This window comes from Lepus europaeus, chromosome 8 (assembly GCF_033115175.1).
Source record: "Lepus europaeus isolate LE1 chromosome 8, mLepTim1.pri, whole genome shotgun sequence".
NCBI lineage: Eukaryota > Metazoa > Chordata > Mammalia > Lagomorpha > Leporidae > Lepus > Lepus europaeus.
Window position 1 is genome coordinate 64,723,542 of NC_084834.1, and position 20,433 is coordinate 64,743,974.

Genomic DNA, 20,433 nt, shown 5'->3' on the forward strand with positions numbered 1-20,433 from the left:
ATAAATACAAAATAATATAATCTGTTAAATACTTTTCTAAAGATATGTATTATTCTTTTGGCAATTAAGTATTTTTTGATGATAATGTTCAAAACAAATTTACTTACTAAGTCACTTAAGGTTAACTCAGATAATTTCAACAAATAAAATGTTTAGTGAAAAACTGTGATACACACCATTCTTGCTACTAAAAAAAAAACCACTCTTATTTACAAGTTGAGGAACAATGGTTTTAATTAAAGGTAAGTTTTAGAAAAACATTCATTATGCAGTACTACCATAATACAATGGATTTTCTACAAGCATCCAGTAAAATAGTAAGAGGTAAATTTTAATTTTTTTTCAGTCATACTCAGAAAATCTAATGTGCTGACTTGCTTGTTGAGTCTTTTCCAGTCTAATCTTTTCAGCTTTGGTGATTAACTATAGAGAAAGAAATCAGAAATTAGAATGTATTAGACATTTAAAAATAAGTTATTTGAAAAATTTCACTATCAGTTTTCATGAGATTATGGCTTAGTAAGCATCATAGGTATTAAACCTTTGAAATAGCCAGCCGACTTCTTCACATTAGTTCCAAATTACTGAAATCTTAAACTAGGGGCTAGCATTGTGGTGCAGTGGGTGAAGCCACTGCCTACTGGCTCTAGTTCCAGTCCCTGCTGATGAACCTAGAAAAGCAGAGGAAGATGGCCCAAGTACTTTGTTTTCTGCACCCACATGGAAGACCCAAATGAGTCTCCTGGCTTCAGTCTGGCTCAGCCCCAGCCTTTGTGGCCACTTGGTGAGTACACTACTGGATGGGAGATATCTCTCATTCTCCCCAACTCTACTTTCAAGTAAATACAAATCTTAAAAAAAAAAAGTCTTTCAATTAAAAATAGCCCCTCCTGGGCTAGTGTTAAGCTGCTGCCTCTTAGGCTGCCAGCAGCCCAAATGGGTAATGCTTCACATCCTGGATGTTGTACTTTTGATTCAGCTCCCTGCTAATGTACTCTTTGTTTCTTTCTTTCTTTTTTAAAGATATATTTATATTTATTTATTTGAAAGTCAGAGTTACACAGAGAGAGAAGAAGAGGCAGAGAGAGAGAGGTCTTTCATCTGCTGGTTCACTACTCAACTGGCCGCAACAACCCGAGCTGCGCTTATTTGAAGCCAGGAGCCAGGAACTTCTACCAGGTCTCCCACAAGGGTGCAGGGGCCCAAGGACTTGGGCCATCTACTGTTTGCCCAGGCTACAGCAGAGTTGGATTGGAACTGGAGCTGCCAGGACTGAAACTGGCACCCATATGGGATGCCGGCACTGCAGGTGGCGGCTTTATACACTGTCACAGCACCCTCCCCTGTACTCTCTGTTTCTACTTATCTCTCTGTAACTGCCTTTCAAATAAATCAATTTATCTGAAATAAATACATAAATAAAAATAGCCAATCCACACTGATCATTTTTTATCCTTTTAGGAGGGTTCAGGACCTATATTTGCAGTTTCACATTCCCTAGGGCTCTGACATTAATTACGAAGACACTCTGGTTTGTTTACAAATTTGAAAATTAAAAAATGTTTCATGAAAGGGTCTACTATTATGACTACTTTTTTTTTTTTTAAGAAAGATTTATTTTGGCTGTAGTTTTGGAGGTTCACAGTATGATGACTATTTTTATTACTAAGAAGAATTTTGAAAAATTCACTTGCATTTGGGATTGGCATTGTGGTGTTGTAGGTTAATTTGTTGGTAGTAGGGACCCAAATACTGCAGCCATCACCACTGCTTCCCAAAATGCTCATCAGCAAAAGCTCGACGGGGAGCAGAGTTGTTGGGACTTGACCGGATACTCTGATATAGAATGTGTGTTTCTCAAGCAGAGACTTAACCACTGCACCAAACACCTATTCCCTTTTATTACTTTTAAAGGTTGCAGAAGAAATTACATGGAATGAAGGAGAAAAGTTGAAAATATTTAGCCTTAGAATAAGTGCAAATCTTTTTCTCTGAAAACCATAAATATTAATTGAACATTCATTTAAATAGTTTTAAAGTGTTGGTGCCAGGTGGACATTGGCAGGAAGTCAATTTTAAACTAGAATGCTCTAAGATCTTAGATGTTCACAACTGTATCATACCTGTGAGTCTGTTAACAAATTTTATAAATTATGTTTATATCTGATGAATATCAGACATCAGTAATTTGTACACTGAGAAAAGATCATTGTGATAGAACAAGAAGAGAACTAAGAAAAGTTTTCCAGTAGCTGTTATCTGTTGCTCTTACCCACCGAGAATGACTGAGACTCACTTAGGCACATATTTCTTATATTTTCCTGATCTTTTCTGAGGTAATTCAATTTACCTTGCCTCATTTTTGTATGTAAAAATAAATGTGGAAGAGAAAAACTTTCATTTGCTTTTCTCCTTTTAATTCTGTATAAACTGTTTGAGCAGGATTCAGGAAATCATTCCCAGTATTGTCTTATTCCATAATCTGAGAATTAAAAACCAGGATTTTATTACTGATTTTTTGTCACTCAACAGCACTATAGAAAATTGGGGCCGCAATGTCAGTAAGGCACTTAAATTATATTTTTGGCAGAATCATTGCCATTCTGCTATTTTTTTCCCCTCACTAAGGTTCTGAGAGGCACTCAGTTATACTGGTCTCTCCTAGTTCCTGATAATCCTCTCCCAAGGCCTCTGCTTTTTCTGTGGCTTCTGAGTGGAAGACTATGCTTCTGAACTCCTGGCTTTCTCACTCACTTCCCTAAGGCCTGGGATATGTCACCTTCTTAGGGAAAACTTCCATAAAATACTATCTGATACAAAGCTGTTTGCTTAATTTTTCTGCACAGTATCGACTATCACCTAACCTACATTACTCATCTGCAAGTTTCATGAAAGCAGAAGAGTCTGTTATTTCATGGTTGTACCCAAATTCAAGAATGGTGGGAAACACAAAAGGACATTCAAAAAATATTAGTCCAAGTAATCACCAAATAAGTAGGTTAATATGACTACAATTTACTGTCCTCTGACAAGATCTGAACAGCACTACTTCGTGTGGTACCTTCATTTCATGACCTGAGCCAACTAGCTACTCAACAAATCAGGCTAATGACAGTGATGGCCAACTAGTAAGTGAAAGTAGGAAAAGAACTCTCCAACGCAAGATATAGCTACTCATTTGTGTTCCAATTCAATTTATAAAACTCCTTAGCAAATGTTTACTTCTTGCCTCAAATTAAATTTTCAAAGATAGGACCTTTCCAAATTTCCAACATTAAATGATTAATTCTTAGCTTAAAACACATAAACACATTAAGTGAAACTTCCCACCAACAGTATTTAACAAAATGAATCTATTTCACTTATGGGCTCTGAATTAATACTTTTAACATTTAAATAACCTCAAGCAGGCTTTGAAATTAACACCTCAGAGACCTGAAAGAGTCTTTAGGAAGGAAGGGGGCCACCCCAACTCAGCAAGTACAATCTCTATTTTAGGAAACCAAATTAGCAAACACCAGTAGGAGACCTCCCTCCAAATCATCATAAACTGCAAGGCTGATGAAAAACACTAGATTTTAAATATTTTTAAAGATAATTTAAAACATATGACTCCAAGTCAGCCACACTAAAATATGGAATTATGACTTAAATTAGTGAAAGAGAGGCCAGCTTTATTTAAGTAATTTAACCTTATGTGTATCACATTACTATCCCTGAGAAAAGGGAATAAAGCTTATCATTGCTGCAGCAATGATTATACATAAAGTCTCTTAATCTTATCTTTAGAGTTTCGTATCTTTATAAACTATAAATACGCCATGCTTTTACCATTAAGACATTCTATAAGCATTTACATTAAACAAAGCAGAGCAGCCAGAAATGAAGACCTTGTAAATTTAAAGCATATCAGTAGTTTTTTAAAAAGGGAAAAAATGGGAAGCTCTAATTAAAAGTATGTATCCCTGTGGGAAAATAATTTTAATTTCATACATTTTGTAGCCAAGATAAAGACTATTCTTTTTCAACCTAAAACATGGTACTCTGTAGGTCTTTGTTATGTAGAAGCAAAACCAAAGTTATCTACTCACTACTGACTTTCAGAATCTATTTAACCTCCAAAACCAATAATGAATTGATTACCTTCTCAGTGCCTCTCTTCTTCTCTCGAGGTTGATTAAGTTTGGCCTGTCTGTCTACCAAAATCTTCTGCCAGTATCTCTGTTCATGATCACCTTAGAAATGAACAAAAACTCTGATGTTTGAATATAGGATACTTAAGGAAAAAACACATTCAAAGCATTATATTCTCAAACTCAGAAAATATGATACAATCATTCACAATTCAGAATGGTTATAAAAAGAAATTTCTATGAAGTTTTACCAGAAAGGACTTCTAGTTTCCAGCAGTGTTTCTTCTTGATTTCTGTGTATGCATTCATTACTGCTTGAGCATCCTCAGGAGTTTTAAATCTAGCATGGCATTCTGTATCTCCTTCTAGTAAATCAACATAAACAACTTCCGAGACTGCAGCCAAAGTATCCTGCATTGAAGTTTTGCAGAAAGTATTAAAACCAGTAATAAAAATGCTTCATAATATTCTCAAATTATTCCAGTGGTTATATCAGATTATATGTCATTATGTAGAGTAATGAGGAATAAATGCCAGATATAAATCATAGCTAAAATATACACTAATGTTTTTACAGATATGGACAGAGAAGAAGACCAATGAACAACAACTCTAATCAAAATTTATTTTCTTTTGTATCTTTACAACATATTTTCAAACTATGAACTACAATGGGAATATTATTCAACAAGGGCAACACAACTGTAGAGCAGAAAGTACAAACGGTCTCCCCCACTATCACAGGAGAGGGTTCAAGTCCAGGGTTACTAGTAAAAGGAAACAAAAGGAAAAAAAAATTTAGAGAATTTTTGTTTTCACTTACCTGTATAAAATCACTTATGACTTAAATTATGTGTAAAAATGTTTAAAGTTTTTAGAACAACTCATGGAAAAAGGTTTCTTTATTAAACCTAAAAAACTTCTGGGTTCTGCAGTGGCTCTACCAGAGTACAGCTCAACAAAGGTTTTTGTTAAAATACCTAAATAACTTCTTTTAAACAAGTAGTGGTTACCCAACAAGGGAAAAGTCTTACATATAATGCCTGCTGTGAGGGCAAATTAACAAGATTCCTGCATTCTTAATCAACTTTTTTTTTCACAGCAGGTTCCACAGAGAACACAAAGCATTTATGCAGGAATGTTATTCTGCTAATTCGTAATTTACCGTAAAGCTTCCATTCATAAAACTAAAGAAATAACTGAGATTGTCTACTGTAAAAAAAAAGTCTTATCTCACTTTTTTGACACAAATTTTCAAGAAACAGCTAATTTAGATTATTCTTAGTTGCTGAATTGTTCGATGACTGTATTATGGAAAGAACTGAGCAATACCTGGAAATACTATTTCATCATAGACTAAGAAAAGTTTATTAGTTAGTAATAAAATTCCGTGAGTCTCTAGAAGCCACAGATGAGCTTAATTCAACCCAATACTTCGTTTACCATCTATCCCAAAACAAACACTTAGTAAATATTTGCTTAATGATTTAAAAAAAAACTGGAAATACACTTGCCAATTCTTCCCATTTTGTTATCAAGTAAATTAGTCCTAAATTTAGAAACAGAGCAAGAAAAGTGGCATTTAATTGGTGAAACCTGAACATGTTCACTGGTTGTAGTGAGTTTTATAACTCTTTTTTTTTCTGACAGATTAGAAGATATTTACTAAATATCCATTATAATGTCAGGCTAATCTCCTGATTTAAAACCCTTAGAATTTAAAACCCTTAGAATGATAAATTAGCCTGGTAATCACACTGGTAAGTCACAGACAGCAGTAATCACCATCATAGCTCAGGTTTTGTTCCAGCGAAAAGTAAGTAACTACTAACTTGATTAACGATTAACGCAGTTATTTTATGATTCTGACGATCATAAATGAAGAATGTGTAATTATTAATTACCATTCAGATAATGTCAATTGATTCCAAATAACAAGCTTTGAGTAATTTTTGTGTTAAGTCATTTGCAATTTAATCACAGCAGAATTCATGTTCCTCAACTGTATAACCTCATCCTGAATTTTATGTTAGCACCATGCTCTGAAAACAAGCTGGCCAATAACAATTTGGGACTAGCTAAATAACTTATCAATATTGGAAACAGAGTAAAAAATTTATGTCTTGGTGATGGTTGCAGGATATTAGGGTAGGGTTTCAGATAAAGAGTGCCTAGACAAGATCACAGTGAACAACAACCACCTCAGTGGTTACTAAAAAATGTGACTGGTCCATGTAAAACCAAAACAACACATTACATGGTGCTGAATATCAGTATAAAAGGATTAAAAAATATTAATGTTATAAAACATTTCATAAATTTAAAAAATAAGTGCCTCACCTAAATAGGTGACAGGGTTACTTGTGAGTAAAATATGGTAATCTCACACAAAGGAGTATGATTTCATTGATAAGAAAGAAGTGTTGTTATGTTGGTATAAAATGCTATAGAAGAAAAACTGCACAAAGTGAAAAAATATTATAGACCTGTATTTATAGCAATTTGAGTATTAATAACATAGAACTATGGATTTAGCTGCATATGCATATAAAATAGCTTTACAAAAATACCTATAACTCTTTGAAAAACTTTAAACAATCACCATGGATTGAAAATACTGAAAAAAAAAAAAATTACAAGCCTGTTTTCTAGAAAAGCTTCTGTATTTCTTTCAGGACAAAGGCTTCATTAACAGACAAAACTAAGCCCATCTTATATTAAAAATATGCATATTAATAATTTGGGAATCTATTAAAAGGTATGAATATCAAGAAAAGCAAATTTAAAAGTTCTCTTAATATGCTCCCAAATCAGACAGTATGAGATGATTACATTAAAAATGATTTCAGACCAGCTCTAATGTTGGTTAAATCTTCAAAAATGTTTTGGTGCCAAATATTTTCTAAAATCCATTTTTAACAAATAAAGTATTCTAAAAAGTAAGTATTGGGAAAGCATTTCCTGTATCTAGAATGACCATAGGCTATTTTCTTATTCAATCTCACAGCAGACAACAGGAGTACCAGTAAAAATATGCACAAGTTGCAAATTTCTTTTTCAGAAGGATGTTTAGCTGTTCAGTATAAATTCGATTCAGAGAGCAATTTGAGTTTAGATTTTGCTTCAGGTTAAACTCAAGAGTTACCATAGAGTCAAAATTCTAAAGGTAGTTTACCATAAAAATACAAACTGTAATTTCATTTATTTCTTATATTCAACACATTTTCACATGGGGAAGTAAGAGGAGAAGAGGACAAATACTCCAGGGGTTCAAAAGCATTACCCGGACTTGTTTCCTGCCAGGCAGGGGCTCTGTGCTAAGGATCTTCACAATCACTCCACTCACAAACTGTGGTCCTGTGGCATTAACCTTCTCCTGGGGGCCATGCTCTTCACAGCTGGCTGTTGATTTCAAAAGAAAAGAGCAGGAATAAATCTCTTACACTTTACAATTGAACACTTAGGAGGAACACTTTAGAACCACAGGATAACTTAGGCTGATTTAAATGATTTACAATTTATTTAATATAAATACTGAATTTAAATAATGAAGGTTATATTGTATATCACACTACTCATTTCAGACTACCATGATATAAAAGGCAGAAGGTATTGTTACTGTTACTGTTAGAAGAGCATTTATAAAACTTTAGAAATTGCTTTTCTCTGAAACAAAGACCAAAAGAATGCTGCTCAATTAAGAAAAAACAGATTTAGAATACCATATAAGAATATTCTAAATGCATTATTCAGTTGTGAAAATTTATAATATGTAGGAATTTTAAAAAGATCCTAATGTTGAACAAATTCTTGCTTGTTCCTGCTTTGGCTTTTATTATGAAGTTAGAGGTGAGAAGTCATATTTCTACAAAGTAGGTATTCATTGATTAATAATGAAAATGGTAGTGATAGCTCTCATATTACTAAAAAAACAGTGTTTAAAACAATCATACATTTAAATTATATTATGGTACTAGAAAAAAACTATCATAGTGATCTTCACCATTTTCAGTTTTCATTCCGGACTTTTTAGGTACTCCACTGTCTGTTTCCATTTCTGACCCCGATTTTATTTGGGATATTGTCTTTTTTAAAGAAGCCATGCTGGCTTTTTGCAGTGCCAAATATTCTTTTTTTAAATCCATCCATTCGTTCCTGTAAGTAAAAAAAAAAAAAAAAGAACTATTGAAATAGTGACACGGGGTAACTAAATAAAAAATATGGAAACATCGAAATACACACATTCCCAGTGACTATAAACACTCCTCCTACCAACTTTCCTCTTTGTTTAAATACACACTCAGATAATTTCCTAGGTCCTAAATCCATCTAGCAAGCAAGGAAAGGGAGTGCCCCAGGCCCCATCATTCAGATTAAATGTTTTAAATTTGTCAATTAAATTCTTAGGTGTGCTTCATATATTTTAAGTCATGAACGTAAAGTTTAAGAATTCTTAATTAATTAGTAGCATTTATTCTATCATTCATCTTTCAGGATAAGTGAGAGATTAAAATTTAAAGATGATTTGTTAAACTGCTTCCAATTTGAGAGATAACATTCCTGTGCATTTACTCAAAGCAAAAGGAATTTCTGAGAAGAAAAACACTCCATGGAAGCAATTTATTTATTTACATATATTTACCGTGTAGATGTTTCCTCAAACAGCTAGAGCTCCTCCTGATAGAAACACAATGCATCTCCTGGCTCAGTGGGAGCAGTCATTGTTACCCTAATCTATGCCATCAAACAAGTAGATAGGAGATTTTTTTTTTAAAGAGGAGGATATCTAGTGGTAATGGTTTGAGCTGTTAACATTGACATCTGTATACTTCAAAAAAAAAAAAAAAAAAAAAAAAAAAAAAAAAAAGACCAGATCCACCCAGGATCATACTTTCCCTGAGAGCTGATACATTAAAATAACAAAAGGCTCTTGTAATGATTCCCCCGAGATAAAAAGGCAAAAGGAATTTAGGAGTTAAGAATAGTATAAATAGAAGTGCCTGAAGTCTTGTCTTTCACCCTTCCACAGGAGAGCCTGAGTCTGTGCGGACTAATTCAAGAAGGTAAAGAAAAACTTTTCTCTGAAAAGCTATTTCGTCTTGTCTTTTTCTACTCAGTTCCTTGGTTGAAGGGTGGACTCTCTTCAACTTTAACATGGAGGTGCTTTCTGTGACTTTCGTTAGAAAAAGTAAGTGCTTCCATGTTTTAGTAGAAGTGAATTCAGCTTACTCCTACAAATCCAGTATGGACACCTTAACTTTCCGAGGCTGAATGGATCCCCTTTGCTTTAACATGGGGGTACCTGCTGTGTGAAACAAAAGTAAGTGCTTCCATGTTTCAGTGGAGGTGTCTCCAAACCGACCCAACTTTTACAAAATTTTCCATTGTTACAAGCTTTTTACTAAAATTTTCTTACAGGTTACAGGATTCCAAGTTTTTCTAAAGACTGGGCTCCCCACCACTTAAACGTGGATGTACTTGCTTTGAAACTAAAAAAGTAAGTGCTTCCATGTTTTGGTGATGGTAAGTCTTCTTTTGCATTTTCAGAAGCCCTAGAGTATTTGAACTATCTTTATTAACTTTCAGCTGTATTTTACAGTCTGCTAAGGTGCCCTCTCTACTTTAACATGGAGGCACTTGCTGTGCCATGATAAAAATAAGTGCTTCCATGTTTGAGTGTGGTGGTTCCTACTATCTTCAACTGTTAATCCACATTGTGCGTAGATCCTGGTTACATGCCATTACTGTTGCTAATATGCAACTCTGTTGAATATATATTGGAATTGCACTTTAGCAATGGTGATGGAATGTTTTCAAAGGCTAATGAAGTGTTTATATAACTTACGTACTTTGATAGTACTCTCAATGGTATAACCTCTTCTCCCATTTTGTGTCTCTCTTTGTGTTTTTTCTTATGTTTCCTTTTCGTTTTTAAGAGAGAAGCATCTTTAATATCCCCGGTATCCTTTTCTTCTTCTGTGGAGAATCCTAAATCTAGAGAAATCGGAAACTCCGTCACTAAGACATTTATTGCGAAAAATGGTGAAATACAACCTTAAGTTAATTATGTTATAAGTACCTCTGTTTTCTTTGGAAACCTCTGATGCTTCATTTTTAATGCTATCTTTCTGGGCCATTTTCTTTACTTTTGACTTGGGAGCCAGGCTTTCTGTGTCTTCAGAGCTACTTCTCTTCCTCTTCTCTGTTCTGACTTCAGGTAAGTTGGACATTTCAACCCTTTCCCGTTTTTTCTTTTTCTTTGAGGGCTGCTTTTGGGGTTCAGCATCTGCTTCAGAGCCCTCAGATGTAGCCCTCGAGGTTTTCACTTTGCTCTCATTGCTTGTGTCCATTGTTAACTCTTGGGTCTCTACATTATCTTCCTTCTTCACGCGTCCTTTCTTCTTCTTTTTCTTTTTCTTTTCTTCTGCAACAATGCTATCATTAGTTTTATTTTATTCTGCATCTCTATTTAAATATTAAGTAAAATACTTACCAGCTACTTGTAGGGCTGGAATGGGCTTGTCTTTGACTGTTTTTGGAAAAATGCCAGGTTTTCTTGGTGCTTCTTCTGGTGGGTTGTTAAGAAACTGAAAGATTCCAAGTAAATTTTACTACTAATTCCTGAAGTTTTTACTCTTTTTTTTTTTTTTCTTTTTAGGACCTGGACTTACCTCAATAGCTTTTGCTGCTTGTTCTTTGGTTTCAAATTCCACAAAAGCAAATCCTTTTGGATCTCCAGTAGATTTATAATGTGGTATACTTACATAAACAACATTGCCACATTTCCCAAATACTCTTTCAATCCAGCTGTGATTAACATTTTTGGGGAGTAATTCCTGTGATAAATTAGAAGCAGTATTAAGCATGTAATAACAGCCTTTCACAATTCTTGTATGTCAATAAATTTTAAACAGTATTAAAAACGTGTCTGTCATTCTGACTAGGGACCTGGGTTCTAAGCTTTTCAAGAAATGGCTTACCACGTACACAGTCCGCTCATCTTCATCTTTTGGTCTTTCACCCAGAGGTTTTTTTCTCCTGATTCTGGTGCCTTCTAAATCCAGCTTTAGAACCAAATATTAAAAATTTAAAAAATATTAAAATTAGTACAACTGAAACAACTGAGATAAAATTGCAGTAAATGTAAAATTTAAAAGTTACCTCCACAATTGCTGAACTTTTCAATGCTCTGGCTATTAACTTCCCATCAGTGGTCAATTTTTTCATTTTGTTAAAAGACAGGAGAAGTGAAATATCTACATCTAACAAAAAAGGTGCATAAATAAATATAACAGTAACACACTGAGTCTACACCATCTGTAAAATACAATTTTCGATTGAATACTTAAAATTTTCAAAAGTTGTATAAATAGGTTTTATAGGAATTTAGAATGCAACCATGACACCTGAGAATTAGACTGTGTGAAATGCCTCATTGGGAAGTGTAAAATATTTGAATTGGTATTTTGCTGCTTTTAAATCTAGGTAGCAGATAAAATAGTTTATAAAAATTAGGTTCTTACCCATAATTATAATTTTATATGATATATATACATAATTATAATTTTTCTTATTTCTATACTTACATCCATCTCTTGATTTTTCTATCTGTTCACGAAGGAATTTATCTTTGTGGAGATTTGCATCCCCAAACCAGAAGTCTACTTGCTTAGCGATGTCTGCAAGTACCTGTTTAACTCTAGACCTTTTCTTTTTTTCTACATCTTTTTTCTTGTCAGTGCTTTCCTCTTCTATACTCTTTTGATTCTCATTATCAGTTTCCATTTCTGTGAATTAGAAAAGTAAACCACAAATTATAGTCAAAATGGGAAAAATAGAAAAAACAAATATTAACTGCCTTTTAGGTAAACATCCTAGCCTAGTGACAGTGGATAAAGGGAAATAAACTGCTTGCTTGATTTTTAAAACATCTGTTGGTTCCTATAAGCAATGAGTTCAACTCAAAGCTATAGAATTAGCCTTTTGTTTCTCAAGCCTTTAGTTTCTAATCCCTTTACCTCACCTTTTGCTCCTTCAGCTTCAGCTATAATTTGTCCTCATATCCTGCAAACTCTCTGGTAAGTCTTCTGAATTTACAGTCTCCCTGAAACACTCCCTTTATTTTTCTCTACAGAATTTATCATCTAACATTTCAGCAGTTTGAACTTCCTACAACAGTTTATTCTTTTGCTTGCACAAAACACTCTTAATTCCTGGAACATACCTTCAAAAATAATTACATAAAAGCATCAGGTTTAATGCTGGCCAGTCTGAGATTGACTTCAGGTTCCCACAATATGGTTTACTTTATACAGGGTCATTTTTAATAAAGCTGAATCAACACAGTATTAAAGCCTATTTCTGTCTCAAGTCTGACTGCCAGCTAGAATCATTAGTTGTACAGTGGTGCTTCTGATGTAACAGAAAAAATGTTTTTCAAGCAGAATTTGGCTTCTAAATTCATAGATGTTTAAACTCCAAAGCCTTATACTATTGATTGAGGCTGACCCAATTATAATATTCAATGGTGGGATCTTTGCAAAGGTTATTAGGTTGCGGAGGTGAGCCCATGACTTAATCATGAAGAGAGACCCAGGGACACAGCATGCTCTGTGTCTCTGCTTCCTGGTCCACCATCCTAGGGCCTCACTTGATGATGCCTTCTTTTGAACTGTGACCCAAAATAAACAAAAAAGTTGACTAATACTCAGTATAAGGATGTTAATAAAGAGGTTAATGACTCTCACCTCAAATCTTCTAATATGCAGGCCAACCACAGTTAGCATTAGAGTATTTTTTAGAACAGGCTTCAGTTGATAATCAGGTACCAACTTAAAAATATACATCATGAAGTATTTAGTTGATGGCATTAAAGGTAATAATTATTACAATAATCAGGTGCTATTTAGTATCAAATAACTTCATTTCTTACTTTATATTCTTACTTCTATCCATCCTATCAGACTTTCCTTCCTACTATTCCAGTAAAACTGCAAAGGCATTAGTGAGCCCCACTGTCTACAAAATCTTTCAATAGCATTTGCAGTTGATAATTTCCTCCTTGAAAATATCTTCTTTGTATCACTTCTAAGAGAGATTTCCTTCTGCTTAATTTCCTTTGCAGACTTCTGGGTTCTACCTTTACATGCTGCCTGTGACTGGACTAGGTCTGAGCATCCTTCCTATTTACACATTCATGATTTCTGAGGGTCTTGGCTTTAAGTTCCCTGGCTTTATGTGGCTATTTCAGTGTATGGCCACCACAAAACACACCCAACACGAGTAAGGAAAAGGGCTTATTGGGGCAAAGGAAAAAGAGGGAGAAGGAGAGCATAAGAGAAATCAAGAGAGAGAACGAGAGACAGTCACGCTTTCCGAGGGTCTTGGCTTTAAGTTCCACAGCTTTATGTGGCTATTTCACAACATTTTCTCATTAGATCCCCACTCCAATGTCCAACGGTCCATCTGACACTGCCATTTGTTTATGTAAAGCACGAGGCCGGGAGAGGAGGATGGGACCTTTTTTTTCCTGGCAAGGGCCATTTGGATAATTATAACATTCACAAGCCACACAAAATCATCAACTTAAAAATTAGCCTGCTATAGATTTATTAAATTTGGAGTCCCACCTGTGGTTGCCTTGACAAGGCTGACCAAAGGATTCCTGGGTCTTTCTTCTATGGCCCATGTTCCCCACTCCTGATCTAAAGGATATCTCAAACTTAACATGGCAAAAATAGAACTTAGAGTTAAAACAAACCCACTCTTTCTTCAGCCCTGTCCCAGTTTTCCCTATCTCAGAGTCACCAATTACAAAAATGCTAAAGAGGGCAAAAATCCTGAAATCGTTTTGAATTCCTCTTTACCACAAACCCCACAGTCAATTCATCAGCATTTCCATTAGCTTTACCTTTAAACCAGACCCTGAATATGAATACCTGTTACTCCTTTCACAACCATCTGATCCAAAAAATCATCATGTCTTGCCTAAACTACTGCTAACATCTTCCATACTGGTCAGCCTGCTTCTACTCTTTTTCCTTTATACTCAATTCTCCAGATAAATTAATAATTTAAACATGTAAACCCATCATGAGAACTCCTTACATAAGCTCCTGCACAAGTTTCTTAAAATAATTTTACTGTTTATCTACCTCACTAGAACTTAAATGCTATGAGAGGACTTTATCATTATCTAAGTATTTGTTGAATACTTAAATAAAAATTATTTAAAATTACTTGTGAAATGTTAAGCATTTCAAATTCTTTTGTAAGTTGGTAGACTATAAATAAAATACAACGGGGTTGGTGCTGTAGCAAGTAAAGCATCCCATATGGGTGCTGGTTCGAGTCCTGGCTACTCTTCCTTTCTGGCTCCTTGCTTATATGCCAGGAGCCCCTGTACCCATGTGGGAGACTAGGAAGAAGCTCCTGGCTTCTGGCTCTTGGCTTTGGACTGGCCCAGCTCTAGCTGCTGAGGTTATGTGGCAAGTCAGCCAGTGGATGCTGTCTTCCTGTAAACTTTCTGTCTTCCTGTAAACTCTGCCTTTCAAATAAATGAAATAAATCTTAAAAAAAAAAAAAAAAAAAAAAAGGTACACGTGTAGTCTATGATTATCACTGTAGCAGGCTCCAGTGTCACAATGAATCATAAGGAGCAGACAACTTGTTTTCCAACTAGTTTCCTTGTCTGAGCCACCACTTAAGAAGCAGTGGACAGTACTGCATATGCACGTAAGTCACAATTCTCCCAGAAAACTTTCCCCTCCATTTTCACACCTCAGCCCAAAGACTCCTTCTTTCTTATTATAAGGATTATTTTTGTGTCTTACAGTATTTAAGCTAGACTGATGAAATATATCTTCAATTAAAAGACAAAGACTAAACAGAAAGTGATATAAGAAATGGTTAAATTTACCTTTCCTAAACAATGACTGCAGAAAATCAGAGTTACATATTGTGATTCCACACATTCCAAATCTCCAACTCTCCTCCCCAGGCCTGCTTTACCACCATGACCTTACTTAAGGATATCTATTCTATCAAGCTAGCAAATCACGCTATGTACTAGCTGTACAGATTCTGAGCAAGTTACCTCATCTATGGCCTATAAAACATAGATAAAAAGTATAACCACATAATATGGCTGTTGTGAGGATTAATCACAATAATGGAAATGAAGCACTTCAAATTGCTGCTTTACAGAACATACTCAATAACATGTAACCATTATCATGATTTAGCACTCTAAATCCTATCAATTTGACTTCTCATTTCCTTTGTTCCTTCCTTCCTCCTTCCATCTATCCATTCATTATTTTCCACTACTGTCACTAGTAACAAGATAACATTTGATAAAGTATCCTAGCAGCCATACACAGAAGCCTATGTGTAACTTGTCTAGAATGGACTCGTTTTTCTGAGATTGATGTCAAACCTCAACATCAGAAATTCTTTAGCACTTTTCAGTGACATGCATTAAAAGAAAAAAAAAAAAACCAACCAATCTGGTTTCTAAATATAGGCTTTAAACAAAGAATAAGTTACTGTGTAACAATGCCAGTTACTCTACATTGTTCTAAAGCCTTGGAAAAACACGAGGTGGTTTCTTTTCACAGAAACTCAAAGGTTAAGGGACTTGGCTAAAACCAGCTGGGTAAGTGAGCCCAGGTCTGTCTGACTCTTAATTCCTACTTTCAGTAGAACCACTGTACTCTGTTACTAGCATGCTATGTTCTGACCCAGGACTTCTTCTTTTTTTTTTTTTTTCTTTTTAGATCTAGGTGATTACAATTTCCTTTATTTCTTTCTCTTTCAAAGGCCAAAGAGAAAGAGAGAGAGACTCTTCCATCTGCTGGTTCACTCTCTAAATGCTTGCAACAGTTGGGGCTAGGCAAGGCTGAAGTCAGGAGCCAGGAATTCAATCGGGGCCTCCCATGTGGTGACAGAGACCCAATTATTTGAATTACCATCTGCTGCCTTCCAGGGTGCCAGATGTGCATTAGCGGGAAGCTAGATAGGAAGGGGAAGAGCTGGGACTCAAACCCAAGAGATCTGGCAGGAGTTAAGATGCTGTTCAAGCAGCATCTGACCAGCTTGGGCAAAGTCCTGCCCCTCACGCAAGGATTCTTGTGACCTCGGCAGTTACGTTGTGGCGCAGTGAGTTAAGTCACCAAGTGGGACTTAGACATTCCTAATCCTGGAGGCCTGGGATGGAGTCCCACCTCCAGCTTCCTGCTACCCATGCGGGAGACCCGGATGGAGTTCCTGGTTCCTGTGTTTGGCCTGGTCCAGTCCAGCCTTGGCATTTGGGGAGTGAACCAGAGGATGGAAGACATCTCTTTCTCTCACTCTCTGTCCCATTGCCTTTCAAGTAAATAAAAATTTTTCTGAACTTCATTAAATTGTGATGTAATAACTACATCTCCACTAGACAAACCTGATTTCCATTTTACCATTTTCTACAAGTTACACAACTGTAAAATAGCTCAATGACAATAAAAGGCATTGATATCTTGGAGGAGTTAAACAAGACCCCAAGTAATTATTTTTTTTTTTTTGCCATTTCGAAGTCTTTCACACCCTTTTCTAATAAAATTAAACAGAAAATATTTTTGATAAGTATATGCACATTCTTGGGAAGCTGATCCGTAACTTTTATCACTTTTTCAAGAGAACTCCTGTGTCTAATAAACCCCTATTCGATTTTCAAGGCTCAGGTTAGGTGGCACCTTAACCTCCACCGCTACCTCCTCAATTAATTGCCCGATTTGTTTTCCCAAAGTACTTCTAGGAATGCATTTGGTACGCAGTACTTAGCACTCATTGCTAGGTCCTTCTCACAACTAGATTTTCAACTCTTCGGGGACAAAACTAGAGTCGTGTAAAAGAAAATGACTTAGAATACAAGTTCTCACATTCGCTACCCTTTGGCAAGCAAACTTCAACTCCAATTGGCAAAATAAAGCACTTTCCCTAGCACCTAGTGATCCTCTCGGCACCCGTACTTCCTTACAGACGCCGGCAAGCGCTGGGCGTGCCCTAAACCTCGCAACGCCGGGCGCTCTGCGCCCCCACTCTCCGCAAACTGGAACTGCAAGAGCCAGCAGAGGACTTCTGCGCGTGCGCACAGAGAACCAGGCCTAGCGAACCGAAGGTAGCGTGGGAGGGGGCGGGACAAGAGAGCCGACACATGATAGAATGAGCTGCTAGAAAAGACTGAGGATTAACACTACTCAATGAACGCGACTTGGGGGCCACTTGCAACTTACTCGATTCAATTCTAAAAATAGAGCGTCAGCGACGGCGTCCTTCAGTCCCTTCCGTCTCCTGATGCTTAAAGTCGTGGTTATTTCGCGTCATAGGATAAGCGACACCACTCTCATCCCCTTCAGAAAGACGGGCCCGGAGGCCGTGCGTCCGCCGCCTACGTCACACGCGAGGGCTGGCTCCGGGAGGGCGGGACATCGGAGAGCGCGACCTGCCGAGGCGGCTGGAAGCCAATGAAGATTTTGATTGGCGGGTTAAAAATGGCGGTTCTAGGTGAGGCGGGGTGGGCGGCCTCAGTTTGGGTCCTCATCCGGTGTGGTCCCGGTTTGATGACGTCACTAATTTTCGCGGGAATAATTCGAAAAGTGGATTTTGTGCAGTGGGACGAGGTGAAGTGGCTTTCGGGGTATCTGGGAAATGAAGGGTGGACAGTGAAGGGGACTTGAGCGATTTAGCGCTAGGGGCCCAAAGAGTCCGTTCCGCAGAAGCGGACCGGGAAGAATGCTGTTTGGGGCCGTGATGGGGGCGGTAGCAGGCGCAGCTTGCTCGGCCCGCCGGTGGTAATTGGTGTCTCCTCTTCATGTCTTTGGCTTTGCAGTGCCGCCTGCGCGTGAGGACCAGAGGGGTATTGCTGTTTGTTTTCATGACCCTAAAGTCAATCTCTTGTCCTTCGAAACACCGGCTCAGATTTATTAGGATCTTGGCAAATGACGTGTGGATTTCCTTTGGTTGTTTGTACTGGTTGGTTTCCTAATAGGATGTTGAGCTCGTATTCTGAAACTTTTAAGTTTGAACCGTTTAGGAGTTTAGGTTTGAAACATACTGCTTGTTCAAAAACATGGGGACCAGAAACATCTTGTAATTTACAGGAAAAATGGCTCATTTTAAAAAAAACGCTTTATTGTATGTATGTGAAAGACAGAGTTGCAAAAAGATCTAGAGCCAGAGATAGTCTTTCATCCACTTGGTTCACTCCCCAAATGGCTGCAGTAGCCAGAGCTGAGCTGATCCGAAGCCGGGAGTCAGGAGCTTCTTCTGGGTCTCCCATGCGAGTGCAGGGCCTCAAGGAGTTGGGCATTTTCTACTGCTTTCCCAGACCATAGCAGAGAGCTGGATCGGAAGTGGAGCAGCAGGAACTCTAGCCACCACTCATATGGGATGCCAGTCCTGCAGACCAGGGCTTTAACGTGCTGTACCACAGCCCTGGAAAATGGCTCATTTTTAAAAACTGAGAAACCCAGTTTTGCATAGGTAATACAACAGCACCATAATATATCTGTGTGTGTATGTACATATATAATTATCACTGAACATTTGGGATCCACCACATCATTTAAAAAAGTTATTTGCTGATTAATCTTTCACTGATTTGGAAGTGGGTCACCACTTGAATTGTCTGACAAATGTTGACAGATTAGCACTAAGAAAAAAATTTAATATCTTTTTATTTGGAAGATAAGACATACACACACCGATCTTCCATCCTCTGATGTTGGCCAGGACTGGACCAAACCAAAGCTGGAAGCCAGGAACTCCATCTTTGTCTCCTGCATGGGTTGCAAAAGACCCAATTACTTGAACTCCCTGCCAGGATGTACACCTGTAGGAAGCTGGATTGGAAGAGGAAACAGGATTCCAACCTAGGCAATGCCAAAGTCAGGAGCCAGGTGCTTCCTCTGTGTCTCCTGTGTTGGTGGCGGGGGCCCAAGCACCCAGGCCATTAGCAGGGAGCTGGATGGGAAGTAGAGCAGCCTGGACAGGAACCAGCGCTTATGGGATGCCAGCATTGCAGATGGCAGCTTTACCTGCTGTGCCACAACACTGGCCCTAGTTTTTTTTAGGTGTAATCCCAAAGGCTCTTTTTGCCATCTTAGAGAGTTTGACCCTTCTCAGTTCCTTTTAAATTATAAATCCCAGAAATACCTCTAATGTAAGAAAATAGGAGAATTTATCTTTAATTTCTAAATAGTTCATAAGTAATACTAAAATCATAATTACTGGATTTCTTTTTTTTTTTTTTTTTGACAGGCAGAGTGGACAGTGAGAGAGAGACAGAGAGAAAGGTCTTCCTTTTGCCGTTGGTTCACCCTCCAATAGCCGCCGAGGTAGCGCGCTGCGGCCGGCGCACCGCGCTGTTCCAATGGCAGGAGCCAGGTGCTTATCCTGGTCTCCCCTGGGGTGCAGAGCCCAAACACTTGGGCCATGCTCCACTGCACTCCCTGGCCACAGCAGAGAGCTGGCCTGGAAGAGGGGCAACCGGGACAGGATTGGTGCCCCGACCGGGACTAGAACCCGGTGTGCCGGCGCCGCAAGGCGGAGGATTAGCCTGTTGAGCCACGGCGCCGGCCTAATTACTGGATTTCTAACCTGTAAATTGTGATGATAATACTCTTCAGGATTATGAAACTGATAACTAAATTGTCCAATTCTCACCTGACACGTAGAAGATAATTAATAGATAAATACTATGTGAGTATGCACACCAATGTTTAGACTACTTGACTTTAAATTCTGAGTCTGCCATTTATTTAGTTTTGAAATTGGGCAAGTTATTTGACTATTGTGTACCTCAATTTCTTTTATAAAGTTTATTTTCATTTTATTCAAAAAAGAAACAGACGCATCTTCTGTCCCATGGTTTACTCTCCTAATGCCCATGACAGTTGGAACTGGGCCAAAAGAAAGCCTGGGTCTTAGTGACAGGAATCCAAGGACTTGAACCATCACTGCTAATTCCCAGGGTGTGTGTTAGCAGGAGCTAGAAGTGGAAACAGAGCCAGGACTTGAACTCAGACCACTGTAATAATGGGATGTAAGTGTCCCAAGTAGTGTCCTAATGTCTGTGCTAAATGCCAAACCTTCAGTCTCTTGTAAAGTGTACATAATGGTAGTATGTACATTGTAACCTTATAAGCATTTAAAGCATTTTTACCTGTGTCTAGTATATAGTTGCACTAAAAAAAAAGACATATATTATTATAGAGATGAGTATTAATAATTGCCAGCTGTCAAGCACTGTGTCTGCACCACG

The 20,433-nt window shown here is 37.3% G+C and overlaps 2 protein-coding genes across 9 annotated transcripts in view; one reads left to right on the plus strand and one right to left on the minus strand.

Annotated features, from left to right (window-relative positions):
• Positions 1–218: 218 nt before the first annotated feature.
• On the minus strand, positions 219–17,561 carry LARP7 (La ribonucleoprotein 7, transcriptional regulator). Of its 2 annotated transcripts, none has more exons than XM_062199721.1 (13): positions 17,405–17,561; positions 11,720–11,920; positions 11,295–11,395; positions 11,114–11,197; positions 10,805–10,969; positions 10,627–10,720; positions 10,213–10,554; positions 9,983–10,127; positions 8,137–8,288; positions 7,417–7,535; positions 4,385–4,544; positions 4,144–4,235; positions 219–423 (listed from the first exon to the last, which is right to left on the minus strand). In XM_062199721.1, the coding sequence occupies exons 2-13, from the start codon at positions 11,916–11,918 to the stop codon at positions 343–345; spliced, it is 1,734 nt and encodes a 577-aa protein (XP_062055705.1). In that variant the 5' UTR covers positions 11,919–11,920; positions 17,405–17,561; the 3' UTR covers positions 219–342. The 2 variants fall into 2 exon arrangements, with proteins under 2 accessions (XP_062055705.1, XP_062055704.1); XM_062199720.1 differs by having other exon boundaries at positions 10,213–10,557; positions 17,405–17,560.
• The window catches only part of ZGRF1 (zinc finger GRF-type containing 1), a 105,783-nt gene continuing 102,570 nt past the window's right edge, over positions 17,221–20,433 (plus strand). For 4 of the 7 annotated variants that reach the window (XM_062199713.1, XM_062199719.1, XM_062199718.1 and 1 more), the window contains exon 1: positions 17,720–17,791. The gene's annotated coding sequence lies outside the window, so the exon portion shown is untranslated. Of the gene's footprint in view, positions 17,290–17,630; positions 17,676–17,719; positions 17,792–18,000; positions 18,028–20,433 lie in introns of those variants that run through there. The other 3 variants (XM_062199714.1, XM_062199715.1, XM_062199716.1) reach the window with 3 other exon arrangements.

Bases quoted from the DNA above. Each gene is read 5' to 3' on its own strand.
- LARP7 (XM_062199720.1), bottom strand. From the start codon at position 11,918: ATGGAAACTGATAATGAGAATCAAAAGAGTATAGAAGAGGAAAGCACT. The intron at 7,536-8,136 runs GTGAAGATCACT...TGAAATCAACAG, and splicing joins CGGAATGAAAACTGAAAATG to CCAGCTGTGAAGAGCATGGC. The intron at 4,545-7,416 runs GTAATGCTTTTG...ACTTCAATGCAG, and splicing joins CTGGCAGGAAACAAGTCCGG to GATACTTTGGCTGCAGTCTC.